The following is a 23212-nucleotide window of genomic DNA, read 5'->3' on the forward strand; positions in this document are numbered from 1 at the left end:
CGAAAAAACACAAGTTCTGACATTTAATTTCTCTCCAGACCAGACATTATTGTCAAAATTCAAGCTTAAATGGAAGGCAACCACTATCAAATATTTAGGAGTGTTCCTGCCCAAAGACCTAACACAACTGTATGATATTAATTACACTTGTACTAATAGAGAAATATACAGTGACCTCAACATTTGGAGCCTGCTCCCTCTCGACTTTGGCAACAGGATACAGATAATTAAAATGAACATTCTTCCTAAATTACTCTACCTCTTCCTTGCTTTACCTACTCCAATCCCAGAGAAGCAATTCAGGGAATGGAATAAACAGATTTCGAGATTCATTTGGCTTAACAAAAGACCAAGGGTAAAGTTTTCTACTTTGCAGTTGCCGAAGGAGAGAGGGGGCTTGGCTCTACCTTCATTAAGGGATTACTACTTGTCTGCTCAGCTGAGGTCTCTGGTGTGTTGGTGTAACCCATCCTTTTGTGCAAGGTGGAAGGCGATTGAGATGTCTCTCTCGGACACACGGGTCCAGTCTAGACTTGGTCACGCAGCTTGTGAGTTAAACAATATCTTGACAACCAGCCAGTGGGTCAATTTTACATTAAAAGTATGGAGGGGAGTGGTCAAGCAAGCACAACTTCATGAAGAGATAAAACTTCTGAGGTGGCCAGCATACGACCCTGATTTTTGACCTGCCTCCCACGACAGTAGATTTAGACAATGGGTATTGCATGGAATTACTGCTGTGTGTTCAGTTATCGTAAAATCTAAAATTGTGGCCTTTGATGCCTTATGCAAGACTTACGACCTCGAGAAGCAAGACTTTTTCCAATACTTGCAACTCCGTGACTATATTGGCAAAAGAATAAACAGCTGTGTCGCTGGGGACTTCTCGATTGTCAACATCTTCATTGATGCTTATGACTCTGGGAGTAACAAAGCCCTGATAAGTAAACTGTACAAGTGTATGACTAAGCTCAAGAGGGACTCAACAATGTACATAAAACGGAAATGGGAAAAAGAAATGGACATTGAGATTACAGAAGATGGGTGGACAAGGATTTGGGAAACACAGTTTACCACAACTAACTCCAACATGTGGCGGGACTTTTGTTGGAAGAACATTATACGCTTTTTCATAACGCCTAAACAAAAGTCTAAATTCAGTGCTACACCTGCACTTTGTTGGAGAAACTGTGGGGAAGTCATGGTAGACCACGGACACATATTCTGGTCCTGCCCATCCATACGGCCCTTCTGGATGGAAGTTGTAAAAATAATCACAAAGGTACTGGGATTCAATGTGACTTGTACATTTGCATCATTGTATCTGGGATATTTTGAAGAAGATTTAGTTACAGATGATGTTTATCTCCTGAGAATCCTCTTGGCATCTGCGAAAAAGGCTATAACAAAACGTTGGCTTTGTAAAGACCCTCCCACTATAATACTTTTTACCTCTATAATGGAAGATATCAAATTGATGGAATGTATGACTTTCACCCTGCGACTTCAGGGAGACTTGGGAAGTAGGCGTTGGAGAAAATGGTTGGGCTTTACACATTGTGGCAGCACTCTTTAATGCATAGAACTTGCAATACCAAAGTATTGATATATGTATGTGTGGATGTGTAGCTGTATACACGGGCATATATTGTCTTCTCATGACCTCATGTTTTGTGTTTTCTGTTTTTTTTTCTGCATATTATCGGTCTGTCACCAATGAGAACCTAAATAATCCACAGAAGTTCTGGAAAATCATTAAGTCTCTTTCAGTGAGTAAAAGCTCCCACGCTCTACCCACCTATGTTTTTAAGAATTCTGTTCCTGTTTATTATAGGAAGGAGATTATGAATTGCTTTAACAAGCACTTTATATCTTCTGGCTCCTTGTTTGACTCTCTGAACCCAGTCTCTGTAAAATCTGGCACAAATCTTCCGGTGTACACTGGTCAGCCATTTAACTTTGTTCCTTTCTCTGTACAGGAGGTCTGTAAAGCTCTTAAACTGTTAGATCCTAGAAAATCTCCAGGGCCAGACTTACTAGATCCTTACTTCTTGAAACTGGCAGCTGATTTTGTGGCAGAGCCTCTCACAACACTTTTCAACCTCACACTGGATACGAATGAAATTCCCTCAGTATGGAAATCAGCTTTTGTTATTCCGCTATTACAAGGGGGAGACCCAGCAGTGTTAACTAATTACAGACCAATATCTAATCTATCTGTGCTGGCCAAAGTTCTTGAAGCTCTTGTGTGTGAGCAGTTAAAGGAGTTTTTACACACCAATGCCATTTTATCTGAATATCAATCAGAGTTGGTTCACACCTATAAATATCTGGGAATCTTAATTGATGACTCGCTCACCTTCAAACCACATGTAGAGAATCTTGTGAAAAACCTGAAGTTAAAACTGAGATTTTATTTTCAAAATAAGTTGTGTTTCTCTTTTAATAAAAAGAAGCGGCTTGTTGCTGCAACATTCTTGCCTGTGCTGGATTATGGTGATATTCTATATATGAATGCTTCTGCTCAATGTCTTCGAATGGTTGATATTGTGTATCATGCTTCTCTGAGGTTTTTTTTTTTTTTTTTTTACTTGTTCATTTCAGGCACAACAAATACATATATTAAACATAAAGTGCACAAAAACAAAAAACAAAATTTACCTGAAAAGGAGTGGGACGAAGAAAACTTATGAAATCCCACCCCTATACTCACTCATCAACAAAAACAATAGCTTCCCACAGCTACGCCCATCATTGCAAAACCAAACAACACATCAACAGCCCCGGGCATCTCAACGGCAGCTCGCAAACTGAATACAAAATATATTAATTATAAATTGCGTTACCACAGGTAACAGGCAATAATAATTACATAGTAACAAGCACACATCTACACACACATGTACATATATGTACATACATACACTTTTTTTTTTTTTGGAATCCATACCAGCAATGGTAAGAGAACAGACATTACAGAGCACACCAAAACCATCATTGAGTATACTGTGACCAGACCAACTGTTTGTAGAGGAATTTAAATTTATGAATATTTTTGCATTGTTTCAGTTGTAAACTCAGACTGTTCCAGATTTTCACACCACATACAGACACACAAAAACCTTTACGAGTTGTTCGAGTTCTGGGTAATTTAAATTCTCCGAAGCCTCTCACATTATAAGCCCTTTCTCGAATTTCAAATATAGTTTGTAAATTTGCAGGTAGAAGTTTATTAAAGGCTTTGTATAAGATTATGGATGTATTGTAATTAACCAGATCCTGGAATTTAAGTAACTTTGCCTGAAGAAAGAGTTTGTGAGTATGATCTAGATAACCAGCCTTGTGAATAATACGCAGTGCTCGTTTCTGTACTGTGACTAATGGATTGGTTGTATTTTTATATGTGTTTCCCCACACTTCCACACAATATGGAAGGTTCATCACTAACCGTAAATTTCAGACTCACCACTGTGAGTTATACTCTCAGGTAGGATGGCCTGCTTTGGTAAGTCGGAGGAACTCTTATTTATACAGTTTTATATATAAGGCGATACCTGGGTTGCTGCCTTCTTATATATGTTCCCTGCTTGCAATGAAACATGCTGGTCGGTATTGTCTTCGTCCGCATGGTTACTTGTTGCTTTCTGTTTCATTTGCCCGAACTGAATTTGGTAAAAGAGCTTTTGTCCATTCAGCACCCTTGGCTTGGAACAAACTGCAGAAGGAATTGAAAATGACTGAATTCATTTCATTAAGTGTTTTTAAATCTAAACTACGAATCCTTGAGGCCAAGTCCATAACATGCAACTGTTTCAATTAAATTGATTGTCATTTTAACTGACTTTATTTTTATTTGAATTTTATTGAATTTTATTTTATTTGTATTCTTTTACTTATGGTTGCATGTGTGTTGTTGCTGCCTGAGTTTGAGTAATTTCTGTAACTGTGAGATACCTGCTGCTCCCTATCTTGGCCAGGTCTCCCTTGAAAAAGAGGTTTTTAATCTCAATGGGATTTTCCTGGTTAAATAAAGGTTAATAAATAGGGAAGGATTTGTCTATGTTTCAGTTTGGCTTAGCTGTAGGCCTGAGAATGTGTGTAATTGTTTAGAGGGAAAGGAATTTATTGACACTGGGGGTATGCTGTCATAAAAGGAGACAGGAAGCTACAGTTGGGGATTGCTAATGCTGATGCTTGTACCTTTAATAAAAACTCATAATTTTTATAAACTTAGAAGTAGGTTTGCAGGAGACTCTCCACCTTATCTGTAAATTACGGTGGCCCTGAAGTGCAAACCACAAAAACAAATCACAAAACGCACAACAAATTGAAAAGCGCAAAAACAAATTGAAAAGCGCAAAAACAAATTCACTAAACGCAAAAACAAATTGAAAAGCGCAAAAACAAATTGAAAAGCGCAAAAACAAATTCACTAAACGCAAAAACAAATTGAAAAGCGCAAAAACAAATTCACTAAACGCAAAAACAAATCACAAAACGCACAACAAATTGAAAAGCACAAAAACAAATTGAAAAGCGCAAAAACAAATTGAAAAGCGCAAAAACAAATCACAAAACACAAAAACAAATCACAAAACGCACAACAAATTGAAAAGCACAAAAACAAATTGAAAAGCGCAAAAACAAATTGAAAAGCGCAAAAACAAATTCACTAAACGCAAAAACAAATTGAAAAGTGCAAAAACAAATTCACTAAACGCAAACCCAAATCACAAAACGCAAAAACAAATCACAAAACGCACAACAAATTGAAAAGCACAAAAACAAATTCACTAAACGCACAACAAATTGAAAAGCACAAAAACAAATTGAAAAGCGCAACAACAAAACCCAAACCGGAAGAGGTAGGTACCAATGCTGCAACAACAGGCATCACTGATTGGATGATGGATCCGGTAGCCTTTTGAACCGGAAGTTGTTCTGCCGAACGCATTTTTACAAACATGAACGTGACGAGTGATCCACACGTTGCTTCCGCTATTCGGGAATATTTTGATTCAGGGCATACATACGAAGTTATTCTGGATATGCTCAAGACTAACCACGAAATTTCAATTAGTTTACGTACACTGAAGACGCATTTAAAAGAAGCAGGACTGTATAGACGTGGCAACTACTCTCCTCTACCTGAGGTGAGGCGTGCTATTTTAAATGAGCTTCGAGGACCAGGACAATTGTTTGGCTATCGGACCATGTGGCAAGTTCTCAAACAAAAACACAAGCTACATGTTAAACGTAGTGTAGTTATGGTGTTGCTAAGACAGCTGAATCCTCAAGGAATCGTTTCTAGAACTCGCAGGAGGTTTACAAGACGCACGTATCACTCCATGGGACCCAACTACATATGGCATGTAGATGGTTATGACAAACTGAAACCCTTTGGCTTTGCCCTGTCAGGATGTATTGATGGGTTTTCAAGAAGAATGATGTGGCTTGTGTGTGGAGCATCAAACAACAATCCAGCCGTCATTGCTCATAATTTTATAAACTGTGTCAAGAGTCTTGATGTTATACCAATGAGATTACGAACAGACCTCGGGACAGAGAATGGGACAATGGCTGCTATTCAGTGTACTCTCCGTCACGCGCATGCGGATCATTACGCCGGTTCCTTAAGCCACAGTTACGGATCGTCAACAGGGAATCAACGCATCGAGTCATGGTGGTCTTTTCTTAGAAGAGGAAGGTTGGTACAGTGTGCCTGGTAGAGTGGAAACTGATAAGCAGTGGTTTTTATAAATTTTTGAAAACATTTGTTTAAAACGATTTGTTGAACCCATTTATTTTAAAACCAAAATTAAGTCGGCTAATTAATTACCATAATTAATTATGTGGTAAAAATTAGTTGTTTCCATTGGCCACCACAGGTATCAATTCTATTGAATAGAAATATGCATTATTTTGAGTCATTTCTGGCATGGATCGAATTAGAATAGGAAGGACCTTTCCTAAACCACTTTAAAATAACAAAGATGTTTTCTTAATGTATTCCCAGGTCTCAGTTTTGGATGGACCTGTTTGGAGACCTAAGACATTCTGGAAACTTTAATGGAAGCCACGAACACGAATGCTTGTTGAGATTCTGCTTCATCAATGTACTACAGAAAGACCTGGATGAATGCAAAGATCTCTGGAACAAACACAGGATCCGTCCAAGCAGACTTGCATCATGTCCTGGGGGAATTCCAAATGAGCTCTATCTCTTGCCTCACAGGTAATTCACATCTTCATTGAATAACTTAAGTTTTTGCATTAAAAAAAATTTAGTGTGAAAGCATAACTTGACCGTCACAATTATTTTGTCTATTGGTCTACTAATCTGATCATACTTGCCTTGCAATCACAATTTATCTTAGCAGCATGCACTCACCCTTGTATTACAATCATTATCATCTGTTTTGAAGTGTTAGTTGAAGTGTAATTTTGTGCTATCTGAAAAAAAAACAATATTAACAGATGATTGCAGCACATTAAAAATTTTAATGAACTTTGCAGTTTCAGGTAAAAGGAAGAAAACTGTCAGATTTCTACACTTTGTAGCAAAAAACAGCTACATTTATTTATTGCTTTGTCCTACAAAATTAAATAACCGTAACCTTCAGTTTTCCAATCTACACTTTTTCAAAAATAAAATGTTATGTTGAATATTAAATTGCTCTCCAACAATTTTGCTGGAACGCAGTTTTAATTACACAACTAATTATGATAGCATTATATTTTTTATGAACAGTCAATGCTACCATACAGTTATATATTGTAAACAAATGAATTTGGCATTTTAAACCATAAAAAAACCTTAATTCAATTTCCCTTTTGCAGATATGGTTCAAGGGACTGTGGATTTGCTGTTGAGGAGAGAGAACTGGATGTATTTCCCGAGGGGAGGCAAGCTATTGAATTGTGTGGTGACTCAAACATTGAGGAATATCTACACCACACTGTACAACAAAACAGACTGGAGCAGCCACAAGACTGGGAGTCAGCCACAGAACTGTATCTAGCCCTGAAGAATGTAGCTGGATTTTAGACACTAACTACTGAACTCCTGTTTTTAGTGTATGTTCCTCTTGCTAAAGTGAAACCTATATTGTTAACATCATTTGATATACAGCAACTGATTAGAATTAAAACACTCAATGTTGAACCACAATTTAAACTTTCAAATGTGCCAAGAGCAGCAGAGTTTAACTAATGGGTGACCTCTCAAACAAATAATAAAAAAATCCCTGAGATACCGAGTGAATGAAATCTTCTGTAACAATTTCTTTAACTCACACAATGAACATTAATAACTGTCATGACACTTAAGACATGTGATTTAAAAATTTCCAAATCCAGGGGAATTTTGTATTCCAAAGTCCATATTTGCCTTAAAGACTCTGTATGATTCAGAGACTGGTAGCTTCAGTGCATTTGCACAGGTGTTGGCAACAGGAAAAGGTGAATCACTCGAAAACTCGAGGCATGGAGGTGGTATCATCCCAGCTGGTGGAAGTGCAGTCAAACCTGTTGCAAACATTAATAATTCTTCCAGTGACACAGCTGTCACTTTCTCTGAAAGAAGAAAGTAAACACAGTAGTTAATTTTTTGACTATGCATTCCAGGGAATCACCTTATTTCTCCTTTAATAAAACAATTTCTATTTAATAAAATTCTAAAAGCAAAGAAAAAAAAGCATTCATTAAAAACCTTCACAATCAAGCAGATAATCTGCCCAAAAGCCAAGTGTTAGCGCTTCCTTCTGCTGCCTGTTGCTTCCTGCTGGGCTGAGACTTGGTCTGAATATATTCTCCATATCTGATGCAGTCAGGGTCTTGTAAGTCATGTATAACAATGGTGCCAGAACACTTGGATACTGCTGGACTGCAGTGAAAAAATGAAGACTGTCCAGTCCATCTTTAAATCTGTTAAGAATAAACAATCTGTTTTAATTGGTTTAAAGCATAAAAATGAATTATTGCACAGTTTGCAGCAATGTGTGGACTGGTAATTGCCCATAGATAGAACTTTAGTTAAAAGTATTAGGACAAATTAAAAAATAAAAAGTGTCAATATATTGTCCTTTAAGAAGCTAGAACAAACTAAAATAAAGTATCAAAAAAAGGGAACATGTCTATAAATAACTGAAAAATAAACATGTACTATGACTGACTATCTGTGATCTTAACAAACAATAGTGTGTAGAAAATATACATAACTATATATAAAATTGTCAGCATTTTAAAAAGAAAACCTGTTGTAAATATGTTTATAATGCATATTAAATTAGACTTGGAAAAATTTCCACCAAATGTATGAAGAGTTACAACATTAGGAAATTGCTGTGGTGGTTTATGCAAACATACAATATGACAAACATTTCTGAGTATGCAATAAATAAAAAATAAAATTGGATAAACTGTGCCGATTTAATACCCCCCTCAGTATCAGAGATATTCAGCATTTTTATTGATTTTTGAAGGCTCACAGAATATTTTGTTCTGTGACAATGTGAATTCTAAAACCACCACAACAAAGAGGACTCTTTCTTCTTTCAGCAGCAAAAAAGGGTGTGTGAAGATGTTTTTCAAGCAGATCAGCGACTTTGATATAAATGTTTCATGTTTCAATGATTCATGCTGGGGTGGCTGTAGCTCAGGTGGTAGAGCAGGTCTGCCACAAATCAGAAGGTCGGTGGTTCGATCCCAGGCTGCCTCCTAGCTACATGCCAAATATCCTTGGGCAAGATACTAACCCCATGTTTGCCTACTGGTGGTGGTCAGAGGGCCTGGTGGTGCCATTGTCCGGCAGCCTCGCCTCTGTCAGTGCGCCCCAGGGCAGCTGTGGCTACATTGTAGCTTGCCATCGCCAGTGTGTGAATGGGAGAATGACTGAATGTAGTGTAAAGCGCTTTGGGGTCCTTAGGGACTAGTAAAGCGCTATACAAATGCAGGCCATTTACCATGCTACATCTGAACTATGTTTTACTACTATGAAAGCAAAAACCAGTAAAAAAGTACTTTGACAATTTTTTTTTACAAAAATGGTAATTTATATACAATTTCAATATTTGAAAAAATATTAGAAAAAAGCAGATTTATGACTCAGATACTCTGTTTGTTCACAATGATGCTAAATGATTAGAATTTAGCATTATTTTTACATGAATTATATTTTGAATAATACATGTCAGACAAGTCACTAATTACCTTTGAATGGCACTTTCATTTTTCTCAATGATGTACCATTTGAGATACTCCTCCACGAAACCTTGCTTTTCACAAGTCTTCACACTTCTGAGGCATCCAGCAGTTTGGAAGATAGTACTGTTTTGCAAAATTAAATTTTGCAAAACTTCATCGGATTCTGCTTCTAGGACCTATAATGGGAAATTTTATTAATTCAAAGCAAAAAGAAAAATATATAAAATATAGTATATGTAAATGCACACAGACATACACAAGCGTATCCTTTTTCCACCTATTTTGAAAGAGCAGCCAAAACTACCAATGTAAATTAACATCACAGACCTTTCTCGGACTAGAAGAAATTCTACAAAAAAGGTTCACCTGAGAAATAATTAACTTCGTAAATACTATCTTTTTAAAACTATTGCTAGTGTGAATAGAAACGAAAGATACAAAAGATCTTAATAATGTAATAATTATCCAAATCCTTGGATTCAAATCCACAAACCTGAGATTGATAACCCAGTATTTCAAACATTGCAGGATTAGATAGAAATGATCCTGATCCTCTTTGCATTTGCATTTAGTATCTACAAAATCTGCATGTTATTTATTTAAAATTTGACTTTTTGATATCATCAATTACTCTTAATGTGTGTGAAAGATTGATGAAACTGAACATTTCTTCAAAACAATGTTGAAACTTTGGTTTACAAATTTAAATCTTAAGAATGGAAGAAATGATTGAAGCCACCATTTGAACAAGGTTACTACACGTGGCCCTTTTGCATTTCATTTTAGAACTGGAAATTTGATTTTAAACAGTAACCTATGATATTTACTCAATATAATGCAGTTTTTTCTGAGGTTTTGTTAAAATATGTCAGTAACAACAATTCATCCTGAAATTCATATTCCTAGAACACAAGATCAATCTAAAATCCACCTTTTTGAGGTTGAATCATTTTAACCCTGCTTTAAAGGATCAAAATAATCCAGATTTGGGTCTATGTTTTTGAAATCCACACCAGGAAGCAATATTCTACTAATAGCAAAGGATTGTATTTGCAATTTCCGGATTTGAATCTTCAAGATAAAATCTGTTTCACAATACAAATAACAAGATCCAATTTAGAAAAAATCCAATCCATCAGGATTATTCCAGGTGGATTATTTTTAAAATACTGGACCTGTATGTAAAAAAAAAAAAAAAAAAAAACATTCCCTGAACCAAGGTCATGTTGTACCTGGTGCAGTACTTTCCCTATCTCCTCATCTTTCACATCTTCTATTGTGGCGCTGAAAGATGGATCTCCTATCATGCGGTTGACCAGGTTCTTTGAGAGGAAATGTGGTGCTGGTCCTCCATTTACAATAGATACAGCTATCATCTTGCCTGCTAAGAAATACTCATCTTCCATGGCAGCTGTTATACAGGGCACAACATTTTCAAGGTAGATCTCAATCTAATATGTGTTAATGATAAATAACCTGAAAGCGAAAATACATAAGAGTGATTCACCTCTTGAGTTATATACAAGATAACGACGATCTGGAGGTCCATCAAAAATGGGGCGATTTCTCAGGTGGCTCATAAGAAGCGTCAGGAATTCACGTCTTGGACCACCCATATCCAAACCTTCTTCAAAGCAGCCAGCATCATCATTAAACTTGATAAACAAGTCGTTGTTGTCAGAGTACGTGCTCCGTCGAAATCCTCGAACAGCTCCATCCCATACATCCGACCTCGATATATTGAATCTACTGACTTTCTTGTGGTCAATTGCCAGCGCCAAATCAGCAATAATTTCATGTGCCTGCACATCTGTGTCTCTAAAAGAAAAATAAACATATTAAAAACAAATTGTATATACACATCATTACTCAATGATCATATTTTGCATGAAATTATTATATACAGAACCAAATGGAATTTAATTTGATATAAATGCCTAAATTACTCACTCAGGTTCTTCCGGGGGCAGATCTTTGGTTTTACAAGGTGCAACATCCTCATCCTCAATCACAATTGGTTCAAACAACTCTGTGTAGTTTCTGTGGAGCAAAAACATTATGTATACAGTATATATGCAATAACAATAATGACTAAGCACATAGTTCCAGCTTTGCAAAAATATAAAATTCGACATTTCTGTCAAGAGTGAAATGTAAAGGTTTAAAAGACATTCTTAAATATGTATATCATGTCTATTATATTGTGGAAACTCATGGACTCATGAGACACAACACACCTGTAGCATGAGTTCTTAACAGCGACACATTCACTACTGCTGCCTGGTTCATCCAGATCTATAACCTGAAAATGAATAAAAAATGAATGACAAAAAAAAAAAGTTAAATGTATTTTAATATTACAGGGCAGATGTTAAATGACTTGTAGTTGTTTAGTACTTTAGTCAGTGCATTACTCCCCAGATAGCAAGACGACATTGAATCTATGTTGATTTTTCATCCGAACCGTCGTATATGGTCGGGGTTGAAATGCCAATGTTGTAACAACATTGAAATACTGTGGTAAACCGACGGTCTTACTATAGAGACGTTGTAACGATGTTGATTCACCGTTGTTTTTTTGTCATTGATATTTGATCTATTTGTAGTCGACCAGGTGACAACAACAACGTCGAGAAAACGTCTATTTATAGTTGACGATCATTCGGCTCCGGTCACCATCAAAAACCATCGATTTGTAGTTGAGCATTAAATTGCACTGCAACTGATCGGGTATAAAGTACCAGAGAAAGTAGATTTATTGTTCATTTGTTATCAATGACTTGGTCTAGTTCACCAGCTTTAAAAAATCATGTCTACGTGCAATTTATGTATAGTTGACTGGGAAATTAAAGCAGCGATCACTTGGACTATTCCGCAGCACCCCTCTCACATTGGTACATCCCCCCAGGTATTCATTGTCTTCTACAGTAGAGCGGGACATTTGATTTACTCTCAGCGGAATTGACCAGAGAAGGCATCAGGTCATGCACTGCACTGGCCTGCACCACGATTAGTATAAGGTAAGAATGAATGATTTTTTTTTCCTACTCGTTATTTCCATGTTTGCATTTGAATAACAGTAAAAAACTCATTAATGTTGTACATTAACGAGTTTTTTACTGTTATTTACGAGCCGGAAATTGTGTCTACTTCTTACAATCCGGCAACAAATAAACTGCACTGCGAACAAAGTATATCAACAAAGAAAACATTTTCGTTTCATAATTTCTTCGTTATATTCCCTTACAAAGCTAGCTTTAACGCTTCGAGTTTTCCTTTGTTCTTGCCGTGGCCTCGGCGCTTGACCCAGACTTTAGCTCTGTAGTTGCTTAGTACTACAAAAAATTCTAAATCTGTGATATATGATTGATAAACGTAAAGTTAACTGTATAAACGTGTTCAATGACTTTGTTACTTTTGATGATTGGAGAGCACTCGCTTCAATTCGCACACGAAAACTTTAGACTCAGTTTGAATGCTCACGCAGCATGCCCACGTGACTGTACGTTGCACGCTGACCTAACTTTACGTTGCACGCGTACATGACTTTCCGTTTGTGCCTTGAATAATGAATAAGGCTACGTCCACACGTACCAGCGTATTTTTGAAAACGCTGATTTTTCTATGCGTTTGCACCTTTTGTCCACACATAATTTATGTCTGGCCGTACATTGTGTTTTGTATTTCCAGGCACATTTCACGAAGCAGAACGCAGTCTTCAGAGATATCCACGTGAACGCTGTGATACGTCTGACCTTCAGTCCGAAGAAGAAACCCAGACCAGTCTTAAAAGAAAGCACAAGTAAAACCCTTTTATTCACAAACATATCTTTGATTGTTAAGAATTTATGATCTTGTCTTTTATACATATCTGTGGTGCTTGCATACTGCAATATCACCACATAATATAGTCCAAAAAGTGGAAGTTTGTAAACTTTTTAAAAATGCAAAGTCGTGTACACTTGTGCACTTCAAAAATTCATTGTATACTGTACCTTCTTGCACGTCTCTGTTTCCTGTGTGTGTTGTTAGAAATCAAACTAACTTTAGGAAACAATATGCCAAAAGCATATTTACAATTACTTAAGACCGTTTTTAATTTCTTTTCTTTAGACCAAATCCCCTGTACACATATACGGACTCAGAGGATGAGCAGCCTACAAAAAAACGGTTTCCCCAGGCCCCTTGAGTGAAAATACCAGGTAATATAATACTGTCTAGTGTCTGTGTACATATCTGTCTGACACAAGGAAACTTTTTTTGACAAGTTGTCTGTATTCTTAAATACTTAAAAAAATATCTTTTTCTAAACAGCCCTCATCACTCCGCAGTCTGCCCCCCAGCCCACTGATAGCAACCATCATAATGCCCCACCCAGCTTCCGGCACCTTTCGCCACTCCGGCACAAACCGACACAGCTTTGCGATCTCGCCAGCATGCAGTCTGATGTCTTCCCCATAGATGGTATGCTTTTAAAAAAAGTTTTAAAGCTGCATCACAATGTCATTGTACTCTTATCTAAAAAAAAAAAAACCCAATTTATACTCCTGAATGTCATCTTGTTGTGATTTTTTTTTTTTTTTTTTCCCCTGCAGATTCCAGAGACTCTGTGAGGCCACTATTACAAGGCAAGTTTGAAAATCTTGGAATTTCACAGTTTACATGGTATAACAAATATATGTGACAGGCAAAAACTAGTAAACACAAGGGAATAGAAATACATTGTACTGCCAATACTTTGGTTTATTCTTTGTATGACTTGAAAATCAGGCTTTAGGGAAAACTAAATGACATGTTTCTATCATCAATTACATGAAGTAAACACACAAGCACTTGCATACACATTTAAGACATGAGACACGCTAATTCCATCTCATAAAATGTGTCTATAGGTGAGACGCTTTGCGTTGATTGGTGCTGCTGGACCACACTGGAGGTGCGAGTCCGCCGTGTAATGGTTTATGCCATTACAAAGGAGCTGGCCTCTGTACTCAACTGGGCAGGGGAAAAAAACACCAAGGACCAGACAAAGCAAAGAAGGGCATTTAAAGAGACAGCGCTGTGCAGATGCATATTTGGTAAGTTTTAACATTTATTGTAGTTTTATGAGCTTAAAGTGAACAATAAAGGGATCAATTGATGTGCTGGGTGCGTTTCACATTTCCTATGTCTGTTTTTTGCTATATTACTTTGTCTTTCTTAATAACAAGACTTTCATGTCCGGTTAATCTGGAGATGGAGTCTTTGGTCTTCGGCTTGTTTTATCCTCGGGTTGTACACTTTGTACAGCCCGAGGACCCCATGTTTTCTTTTTCTTTTTTTTTTATAAAGGATACACGGCACACCATGCTAAGACATATCACATTTTCAGCTTATAGCTCTTTGGGAATCAAATGCGGCAGTTTACTGATTTCCGCCTGGTGACTTTCATGTTTATCAGCCTAGGAGTTTACATACTTTCTCCCTGCTGAAGACAATTAACAAGAGCTTATTCATGTGCTCTAATTCCCTTTTTTTTGTCTTTGTTTTTTTTGTGTGTGTGTGTCTATTTTTGTCCTAGATGGCCTGGCACAGCAGGTAGGGGCGAACTCTATGTCTGAGTTGGTCTTTGCTCAAGCAGTCCAGAAATGGCTCAGATATGCTCCAGATCGTACGGGTGGCGCGCAGGACGCACATCATCCATCCCCATCCCGGAGTAAATAATAAAAAGTGACGTGAAACATAGAAATGTAAATAGGAAACTTTGTCTTTTAATAAAGTATTTTGCAAATGATACATGTCTATTGACCTTTTTTGTTTTTTGTTTTCAATAAAAAGCAACTGTGCGAAAGAGGTGGAAAATTAACACCATAGCTCAACAGTGTTTCAATATCAGAATCTGACATTGTTTCAATGTCAACAGTGTTAGAAAATATAACGTCGAATCAATGTCAGGTTTCAACATTGATTCAACATCAAAACCTGACGTTGTTTCAACGTTAAAAATGGGTGCAAGAGTGATGTTGGGTCAACGTCACACTTCAACGTTGCTTCAATGACGTCGCCTGATATTGACTCAACACTGTTTCAATGTTTCCTTGCTATCTGGGTCAGGTCCTACGAGCCCCAAACCGCTTCTCTCTCTCATACACACACACACACACACACACACTGTGTAGCTGTGGCTACAATGTAGCTTGTCATCACCATTATGTGAATGTGTGTTTTTGAGTGAAAGACTGAATAATGTGTGAAGAGCTTTTGGGTCTCATGGCTTTGATAAAATGCTATACAAGTAATAAAAATAGTTAATTACCTCTAGTGCTTCATTCGTTTGAACACAATCCCCAGCACAATTTCTTAAAGGACAAAGAAAAGCATTTAACTTTCTTGACCATAAAAAAATATGTTGACACTTTAAAACGAAACAGACATCTAAATAGCAAACAGGCAATGCAAGAACTGAATAAGTGTACATCTCAATCATAAATAGTGTAAGCAAATACTGTAAAAGAAACAACATGTTCTGAAAATATCCCTTACTCATTTTCTGCAACTTTTGGTAAAGGACTGCTTTCATCCTGTGGTTCCCATGGCTGAAATAAACACGCACATTCAAATAGAGAGTATTAATGAGCTAAGTTAAAATAGTAGGGAAAAGGATTAATAAAATTAAAAGATCAATGAAATGTGTTTTGAATTCGACTTACAAGTGTATCAGCGAGCTCAAACTCAGTGGGACGTCTAACAACAACCTCTGAGTCAGAGTCAGACATTTCAGCAGCTACAAAACAGGAAAACAAAGTAAGTCTACTGAATTGTTACTAAGTTATAAATTAAGCCTCACTCAATATAACCTAATATAACCAGGCATGTGGCAGATCTACGTTTAGCACTGCCCTGTGTCGAGTCGGGGATACACATAGATCTGCAACTGCTACAATAAAAAAAGTGTCTGAAAAGGGGAGGGGCCATCTGGCATGTTATTTTGAGCTGATTGTGGGATGCGCCAGCAAATGCCTGCCTACCACGATTTGTCTTTTGCCAATCACAGTAAATAATTTGCTAAACCCAGTCAGGAGAAAAGCACACAAATTGTTAACATCAGAAAATGCACAAATACCTTACCTTTGCTCATTTTTAAAAAAAACAAAATTGTTACTGGTTGTCTCAAAACAGATTTAATAGCCACTTCTACAAGTGCGTCCACCAGCACAGCCATGTTTGTTTTGCTTAGGCACACGCTGCTGTTGTCATACATGAACACACACCAATGTGCCCAACCAGAAGCACAATGCTAACAAATGATTGGTCCACACCAACATTGGAGTCTAGGCAGACAGTTTATTTTGAGCCGCACAAGATGGATTTTCATGGGTTTTGAAAACTAAAAATCTCCTAAGTTAATAATGGATGAATGCAAAAATAATATAGAGCATAGATGAAATCTGACTTGGGTACAAAAATTTCCAGATTTAATGTTTCTTGGAAGTAGATAAAACTGTAAGTTTGTTTTTGTCAATGCCGTCTAGACCTTATTTTTGGCAGGCATTACGTTATGCAGATAATGCATTTTTAGAGGCTGCACTTCAGTTGCACTATGAGCTCCAATTATATAGATATACGCTGTTTGCAAATGGATATAAACTTTGCCCAAAGGACTAAAAGTGGCTCCAAACTTGCCTGGGTGAGTAAATGTATATTAAAAATTAGATCCAGGTTGAAAAAGAAAAACTAAACTTCCTCACCCCATTAATTTATGTACAGTGGGGCAAAAAAGTATTTAGTCAGCCACCGATTGTGCAAGTTCCCCCACTTAAAATGATGACAGAGGTCAGTAATTCGCACCAGAGGTACACGTCAACTGTGAGAGACAGAATGTGAAAAACAAAATCCATGAATACACATGGTAGGATTTGTAAAGAATTTATTCGTAAATCAGGGTGGCAAATAAGTATTTGGTCAATAACAAAAATACAACTCAATACTTTGTAACATAACCTTTGTTGGCAATAACAGAGGTCAAACGTTTACTATAGGTCTTTACCAGGTTTGCACACACAGTAGCTGGTATTTTGGCCCATTCCTCCATGCAGATCTTCTCTAGAGCAGTGATGTTTTTGGGCTGTCGCCGAGCAACACGGACTTTCAACTCCCGCCACAGATTTTCTATGGGGTTGAGGTCTGGAGACTGGCTAGGCCACTCCAGGACTTTCAAATGCTTCTTACGGAGCCTCTCCTTTGTTGCCCGGGCGGTGTGTTTTGGATCATTGTCATGTTGGAAGACCCAGCCGCGTTTCATCTTCAAAGTTCTCACTGATGGAAGGTGGTTTTGGCTAAAAATCTCACGATACATGGCCCCATTCATTCTGTCCTTAACACGGATCAGTCGTCCTGTCCCCTTGGCAGAAAAACAGCCCCATAGCTTGATGTTTCCACCCCCATGCTTCACAGTAGGTATGGTGTTCTTGGGATGCAACTCAGTATTCTTCGTCCTCCAAACACGACGAGTTGAGTTTATACCAAAAAGTTCTACTTTGGTTTCATCTGACCACATGACATTCTCCCAATCCTCTGCTGTATCATCCATGTGCTCTCTGGCAAACTTCAGACGGGCCTGGACATGCACTGGCTTCAGCAGCGGAACACGTCTGGCACTGCGGGATCTGATTCCCTGCCGTTTTAGTGTGTTACTGATGGTGACCTTTGTTACTTTGGTCCCAGCTCTCTGCAGGTCATTCACCAGGTCCCCCCATGTGGTTCTGGGATCTTTGCTCACCGTTCTCATGATCATTTTGACCCCACGGGATGAGATCTTGCGTGGAGCCCCAGATCGTGGGAGATTATCAGTGGTCTTGTATGTCTTCCATTTTCTGATGATTGCTCCCACAGTTGATTTTTTTCACACCAAGCTGCTTGCCTATTGTAGATTCACTCTTCCCAGCCTGGTGCAGGTCTACAATACTTTTCCTGGTGTCCTTCGAGAGCGCTTTGGTCTTGGCCATGGCAGAGTTTGGAGTCTGACTGTTTGAGGCTGTGGACATGTGTCTTTTATACAGATGATGAGTTCAAACAGGTGCCATTCATACAGGTAACGAGTGGGGGTCAGAAAAGCGTCTTACAGAAGACGTTACAGGTCTGTGAAAGCCAGGGATTTCCCATGTTTGAGGTGACCAAATACTTATTTGCCACCCTGATTTACGAGTAAATTCTTTACAAATCCTACCATGTGTATTCATGGATTTTGTTTTTCACATTCTGTCTCTCACAGTTGACGTGTACCTCTGGTGCGAATTACTGACCTCTGTCATCATTTTAAGTGGGGGAACTTGCACAATCGGTGGCTGACTAAATACTTTTTTGCCCCACTGTATATTGACTTGGGTGCTTAATGGTAGCAAAATGAAATTCCTATTTAAGACTTTACAACTGTTAAAAATAATACAATGTATGTTTAAATCCACAAAAAACACTGCCAACCTACCTTCTTCAAAGTCGCTTTTTATACAGATGAAAAGCGTAATCCTTTGATAAGGCTTGCCAATTTCAGCCTTATAAGCCCCAAGAGTAAATGGACTATTGGTCCCAGGGATATTAATCACCTCTGTGGCATCAGGATACAAGAGGAGGAATGGTCCATCACTCAAGTCTTTGTTAAAGTCCCTCATTTTTTTAACAGCTTCACTGAGGAGACTTGTGGCAGAGCTGTCAGGGTCAATTCTTAGAGCAATACTTTTTCCACGATGTGGCCTCAAACCATCTTTCTTCTTGGACATCAAGCCAATATTTATCTGTAAGGAAAAACACAGGGATTATGAGAAGCTAAGATTAATCTAAGCTGCATTATGCAAACAATAACCTATAATATACACATTTACATATGAACAGTTAGAACTAGCTTCTTAGTAATAAACCCAATAGCAAAGAACACAATAGAAGTCACACCAACATCCTTCTTATATTGCAGTACTTACATGGTAAGCGCACACACATTATTGATTCACAAAAATGAACACGTTACACAGCCACCTCACCTATCTGCTGTGCAGCACTGAAACAAACCAAACACGCTCAAAACAAGAACTACAATACTGAGGTGCATCATGAGGACTGTAGTAAGACGCAAAATGCGCTAAGCAGGCAGACTTTTAGCACCTGCAATAAAAAATCCAGACCGCTTTCTTTGGGACAACCTGCATAATCAGCAGCTGCCAAATTCTTTATTGTATTTTGTTTGTAGCTTTTCTACATCAAACTTACACAACACCCCTAAGGAATAATAATGGAACGTAATTAACCAGTTAACATCAGCTTATAACAAACTACCTGAACTTTTGTTTTTGCAGTCTTCTTTAATCCCATTTTACCACAAGAAAATTTTTGCCTCTCCTCATTTTTCTTTTTCCTGTACTCCATAAAGGTGCTGTAAGTTGGAGTCGGGCAGGTTGGGCTTGTCTGCGATGCTAAAGGGAAACAAAAGAAAATGTTAAATACACATACTGTACACACAGGCAAAATGTAATATTTCACACAGTATGCTGATTGAGACAACACTGAATAATTTTCATTGATAAAAATAGCTCCCGAGGATGCTAGTAACATCTCTAGGTGATACACTATTGAGTTACGGATATAGTGGGAAAAGGGATTTTAATTTACCTGGCTCATTTAGCCTAATGAGCGGGCTTGATTAAATCCGAAATAATACAATATAATATAAATGCCTACTTGTGAGTTTCAATCTACAAACACGCAGTGGTGATTATCAGTGCTGCGAACGTTATTTTACATATAATTAGTGGTTTCACAAAAATGTTACTGAGTTGCAGACTGAAATACTCTTAAATAGCTAGCCTACTTAGCACTTGCGGAGTGGCAATTTATTCAGTTGTTCCGTCAGATTGTGTTTCCCCTTCACGATCTGTTTCCCCTATGTGACGGGTGTTAAAACACATGTCATATAGCGTTTCCCCTGATTATTACAGGGGGAACAGTATGTGACAGGTGTTAAGACACCTATCAAGGAGCCAGTGTTTCCCCAGAATATTATAGAGAGAATGTTTCTCTCTAGTAATTTGTACATTGTAATCAGATCATGCCATTTTATTTTGATTAACTGCACAGTGCTTTGCCCCTCCCCCAATATTAACACGTTTCTTAATTATACTTTAATATTTTCTCGTGTGAATGAACATCGGTGCTACTTTTAACTCCACTTTATTTTCCCCTTTTTTGCAAAGAAATAAACAGATTATTGTATTATACAAAATGTTGGGTTTTTTTAATGCTTGGCATCATTATAATTTTTTTTATTGTTAAATCTGTCTGCCTGTCGTCATGTACACAATACTATCGATCCACCACCCCTTATTTTGGATTGAGGACTGAGGACCGTAGCAGAGGTAATAGTGGCGAAATGCTGCGCGAAAACAGGAATTTTGGCGAGGACGCGCGATTTGTGCCGCGTGAGCAACGCGGAGAAGCAGGAGAAAAAGATCGTGACGGTGAAACACTATCTGACGGAACACCGTCAATTCGTAGTAATGCACATCATTTAACATTCTGTATTGGTAACAGCGTAAAAAAACGATGGAAACTGTAGTTAGTTAAATTATTCCATTACTAATACAATAATTGCGTTACCTAAAACCTTTCAATTAACAGCTATTAGCGACAAAAGTGCTAGCGACAAAAGTGCTAGCGTCAGTAAGCTCATGTGTCCATGAGCAACAGAAGCCTTTGAATTTGATTTTAACTTACTGGATGGTTGTAGAGGGTCTGTGATAGAGTCTTGAAGTCTTTTGCCACAGCCGCTGCAAAAGTTTGGTGACTGCTCTACCAACTTCTTTCCACAACTTGGACAAAACATGTTGACTGCTCTTTCTCATAACCACGTTCAGCAGAACAACTTCCGGTTCAAAAGGTTACCGGATCCATCATCCAATCAGTGATGCCTGTTGTTGCAGCATTGGTACCTACCTCTTCCGGTTTGGGTTTTGTTGTTGCGCTTTTCAATTTGTTTTTGTGCTTTTCAATTTGTTGTGCGTTTTGTGATTTGTTTTTGCGTTTTGTGATTTGGGTTTGCGTTTAGTGAATTTGTTTTTGTGCTTTTCAATTTGTTGTGCGTTTTGTGATTTGTTTTTGCGTTTTGTGATTTGGGTTTGCGTTTAGTGAATTTGTTTTTGCGCTTTTCAATTTGTTTTTGCGTTTAGTGAATTTGTTGTTGCGCTTTTCAATTTGTTTTTGCGCTTTTCAATTTGTTTTTGCGTTTAGTGAATTTGTTGTTGCGCTTTTCAATTTGTTTTTGCGCTTTTCAATTTGTTTTTGCGCTTTTCAATTTGTTTTGCGCTTTTCAATTTGTTTTGCGTTTTTCAATTTGTTTTTGCGTTTAGTGAATTTGTTTTTGCGCTTTTCAATTTGTTTTTGCGTTTAGTGAATTTGTTTTTGCGCTTTTCAATTTGTTTTTGCGTTTAGTGAATTTGTTTTTGCGCTTTTCAATTTGTTTTTGCGCTTTTCAATTTGTTTTTGCGTTTAGTGAATTTGTTTTTGCGCTTTTCAATTTGTTTTTGCGTTTAGTGAATTTGTTTTTGCGCTTTTCAATTTGTTTTTGCGCTTTTCAATTTGTTTTTGCGTTTAGTGAATTTGTTTTTGCGCTTTTCAATTTGTTTTTGCGCTTTTCAATTTGTTGTGCGTTTTGTGATTTGTTTTTGTGGTTTGCACTTCAGGGCCACCGTAGTAAATGTAAGACAATAAGAGGCCAAAGGCCCAGTGGATGCAGAGTGGGGGTCTCAGTGTTTGTAATATGTTAACTCTGTTTTCTATGTTGTGTAGAGGAATTTGGTGTAGCTTGGGTGAGGAGATTACTTTTATGACCCCCAGGAAGTCACGTATACAGAGACACACACACAGTGCTTTGACTGTTACGACACACCCACACTTACATGCACACTCACTCACGTGCACTCACATAGACACACGTGTACGCGTACACACAGGCACTCACGTGCTCGTGCATACACACAGACACAGAGTTTGCAGCACACCATGGGGGTTTTATGATGGGGTCGCTTCTATAAAGCTGACTGTAACAAACAAAGAGGTGGAGGATCTGCAGAGGGCCACCGGCCTTGCACATCTCCCCTTCTAGAAGATGCATGCTTAAATGAAGATGAATGAAGATGAATAAAGGTTTGTGTGAAAATGACTACTGAGTCCGGTGCTGTCTCTGGATGCTTGAGGAATAAAAAAGAACCGGGTTGCAACTGATTTCGTAACACTCATCGACAATAATTCAGACAGTTTTTTAACCTGAATATTTGCCACAAACTCAGTATAAAAAAAACACAGTCAGTGCTAAAAAATTTAATCAGTGGAAAAATTAAAACATTTTAACTTAAGCTGCCAAGAGGAAGTCGTTGGTTTCAGTACATAAACATGGGGCTTTGCTATTTGATCAAATTTTCCGGATTAATGAGGAGTTACTGAAGTGCCAGGTTTTTTAAAGTTGGTGTTACTGTCTTTACAGATGTGGAGACTGAAAACATGCTGCTGTTTAATAAGATATTTAATATTCAGCTCTGCACAGGAGCTGCAGCAGGGTGCAGCCTGTTGCTTTTACAGTATAACACTTATAATAAAAGTACAGTAACGGTAATTAGTGACTGAGCAGCCCGGGGCGTTTCTCTTGATTTCTTTAGTCAGGGTAAATTCATTCACCTGCACGGATTAGCTAAACGAATCCTGACAGCCGAGTGCTCATCTTAGCTAGCTAGGTCTCAGGACCTAGCTAAGGACGGTAGTTACGGAGTAGCTTACAAACACATTTAACTTACCGAAAAAGTGCAGTGGGGCTTCGGGTCCTTCTGTCGGGTAGTCCAGTTTACCGAAGAACACCTGAGGCTGTCAGGTTAAAACAGTCGATCGTGTTTTCGTAGCGTAAACGCTGGCCCTCCTCTCAGAGCCTACGCTCTATCTGCTATTCCCGAACAGAGATACGCAAGTTTCTCCGTGACTACAGCTGCCAGTCAAA

At 38.0% G+C, this 23212-nt stretch overlaps 2 protein-coding genes across 3 annotated transcripts; one reads left to right on the forward strand and one right to left on the reverse strand.

Moving 5' to 3' along the window:
• The first annotated feature begins 1769 nt into the window (after window positions 1-1769).
• Window positions 1770-4351, forward strand: LOC109195594 (uncharacterized). The gene is made up of 2 exons (XM_019347863.2): window positions 1770-2569; window positions 3436-4351. The coding sequence occupies exons 1-2, from the start codon at window positions 1845-1847 to the stop codon at window positions 3818-3820; spliced, it is 1110 nt and encodes a 369-aa protein (XP_019203408.1). The 5' UTR covers window positions 1770-1844; the 3' UTR covers window positions 3821-4351.
• A 2130-nt stretch (window positions 4352-6481) lies between these two features.
• On the reverse strand, window positions 6482-21237 carry LOC102080638 (G2/M phase-specific E3 ubiquitin-protein ligase-like). Of its 2 annotated transcripts, XM_019347857.2 has the most exons (13): window positions 20944-21237; window positions 19510-19646; window positions 18668-18974; window positions 15894-15967; window positions 15727-15779; window positions 15500-15542; window positions 11442-11506; window positions 11155-11244; window positions 10712-11022; window positions 10437-10615; window positions 9211-9380; window positions 7712-7926; window positions 6482-7575 (listed from the first exon to the last, which is right to left on the reverse strand). In XM_019347857.2, the coding sequence occupies exons 1-13, from the start codon at window positions 21050-21052 to the stop codon at window positions 7340-7342; spliced, it is 1989 nt and encodes a 662-aa protein (XP_019203402.1). In that variant the 5' UTR covers window positions 21053-21237; the 3' UTR covers window positions 6482-7339. The 2 variants fall into 2 exon arrangements, with proteins under 2 accessions (XP_019203402.1, XP_019203398.1); XM_019347853.2 differs by having other exon boundaries at window positions 19510-21237.
• Window positions 21238-23212: the final 1975 nt, after the last annotated feature.

Source organism: Oreochromis niloticus, linkage group LG3 (genome assembly GCF_001858045.2).
Source record: "Oreochromis niloticus isolate F11D_XX linkage group LG3, O_niloticus_UMD_NMBU, whole genome shotgun sequence".
Classification (NCBI taxonomy): Eukaryota; Metazoa; Chordata; class Actinopteri; order Cichliformes; family Cichlidae; genus Oreochromis; species Oreochromis niloticus.

Coding starts and splice junctions, on each gene's coding strand:
- LOC109195594 (XM_019347863.2), top strand. CDS start 1,845: ATGAATTGCTTTAACAAGCACTTTATATCTTCTGGCTCCTTGTTTGAC. Junction 2,570..3,435: donor GTGTATCATGCTTCTCTGAG/GTTTTTTTTTTT, acceptor ACAATATGGAAG/GTTCATCACTAACCGTAAAT.
- LOC102080638 (XM_019347853.2), bottom strand. CDS start 19,785: ATGTTACTAGCATCCTCGGGAGCTATTTTTATCAATGAAAATTATTCA. Junction 15,968..18,667: donor AAAAAGCGACTTTGAAGAAG/GTAGGTTGGCAG, acceptor CCTGTTTTGTAG/CTGCTGAAATGTCTGACTCT. Junction 11,023..11,154: donor CTGCCCCCGGAAGAACCTGA/GTGAGTAATTTA, acceptor TTTTTCTTTTAG/AGACACAGATGTGCAGGCAC.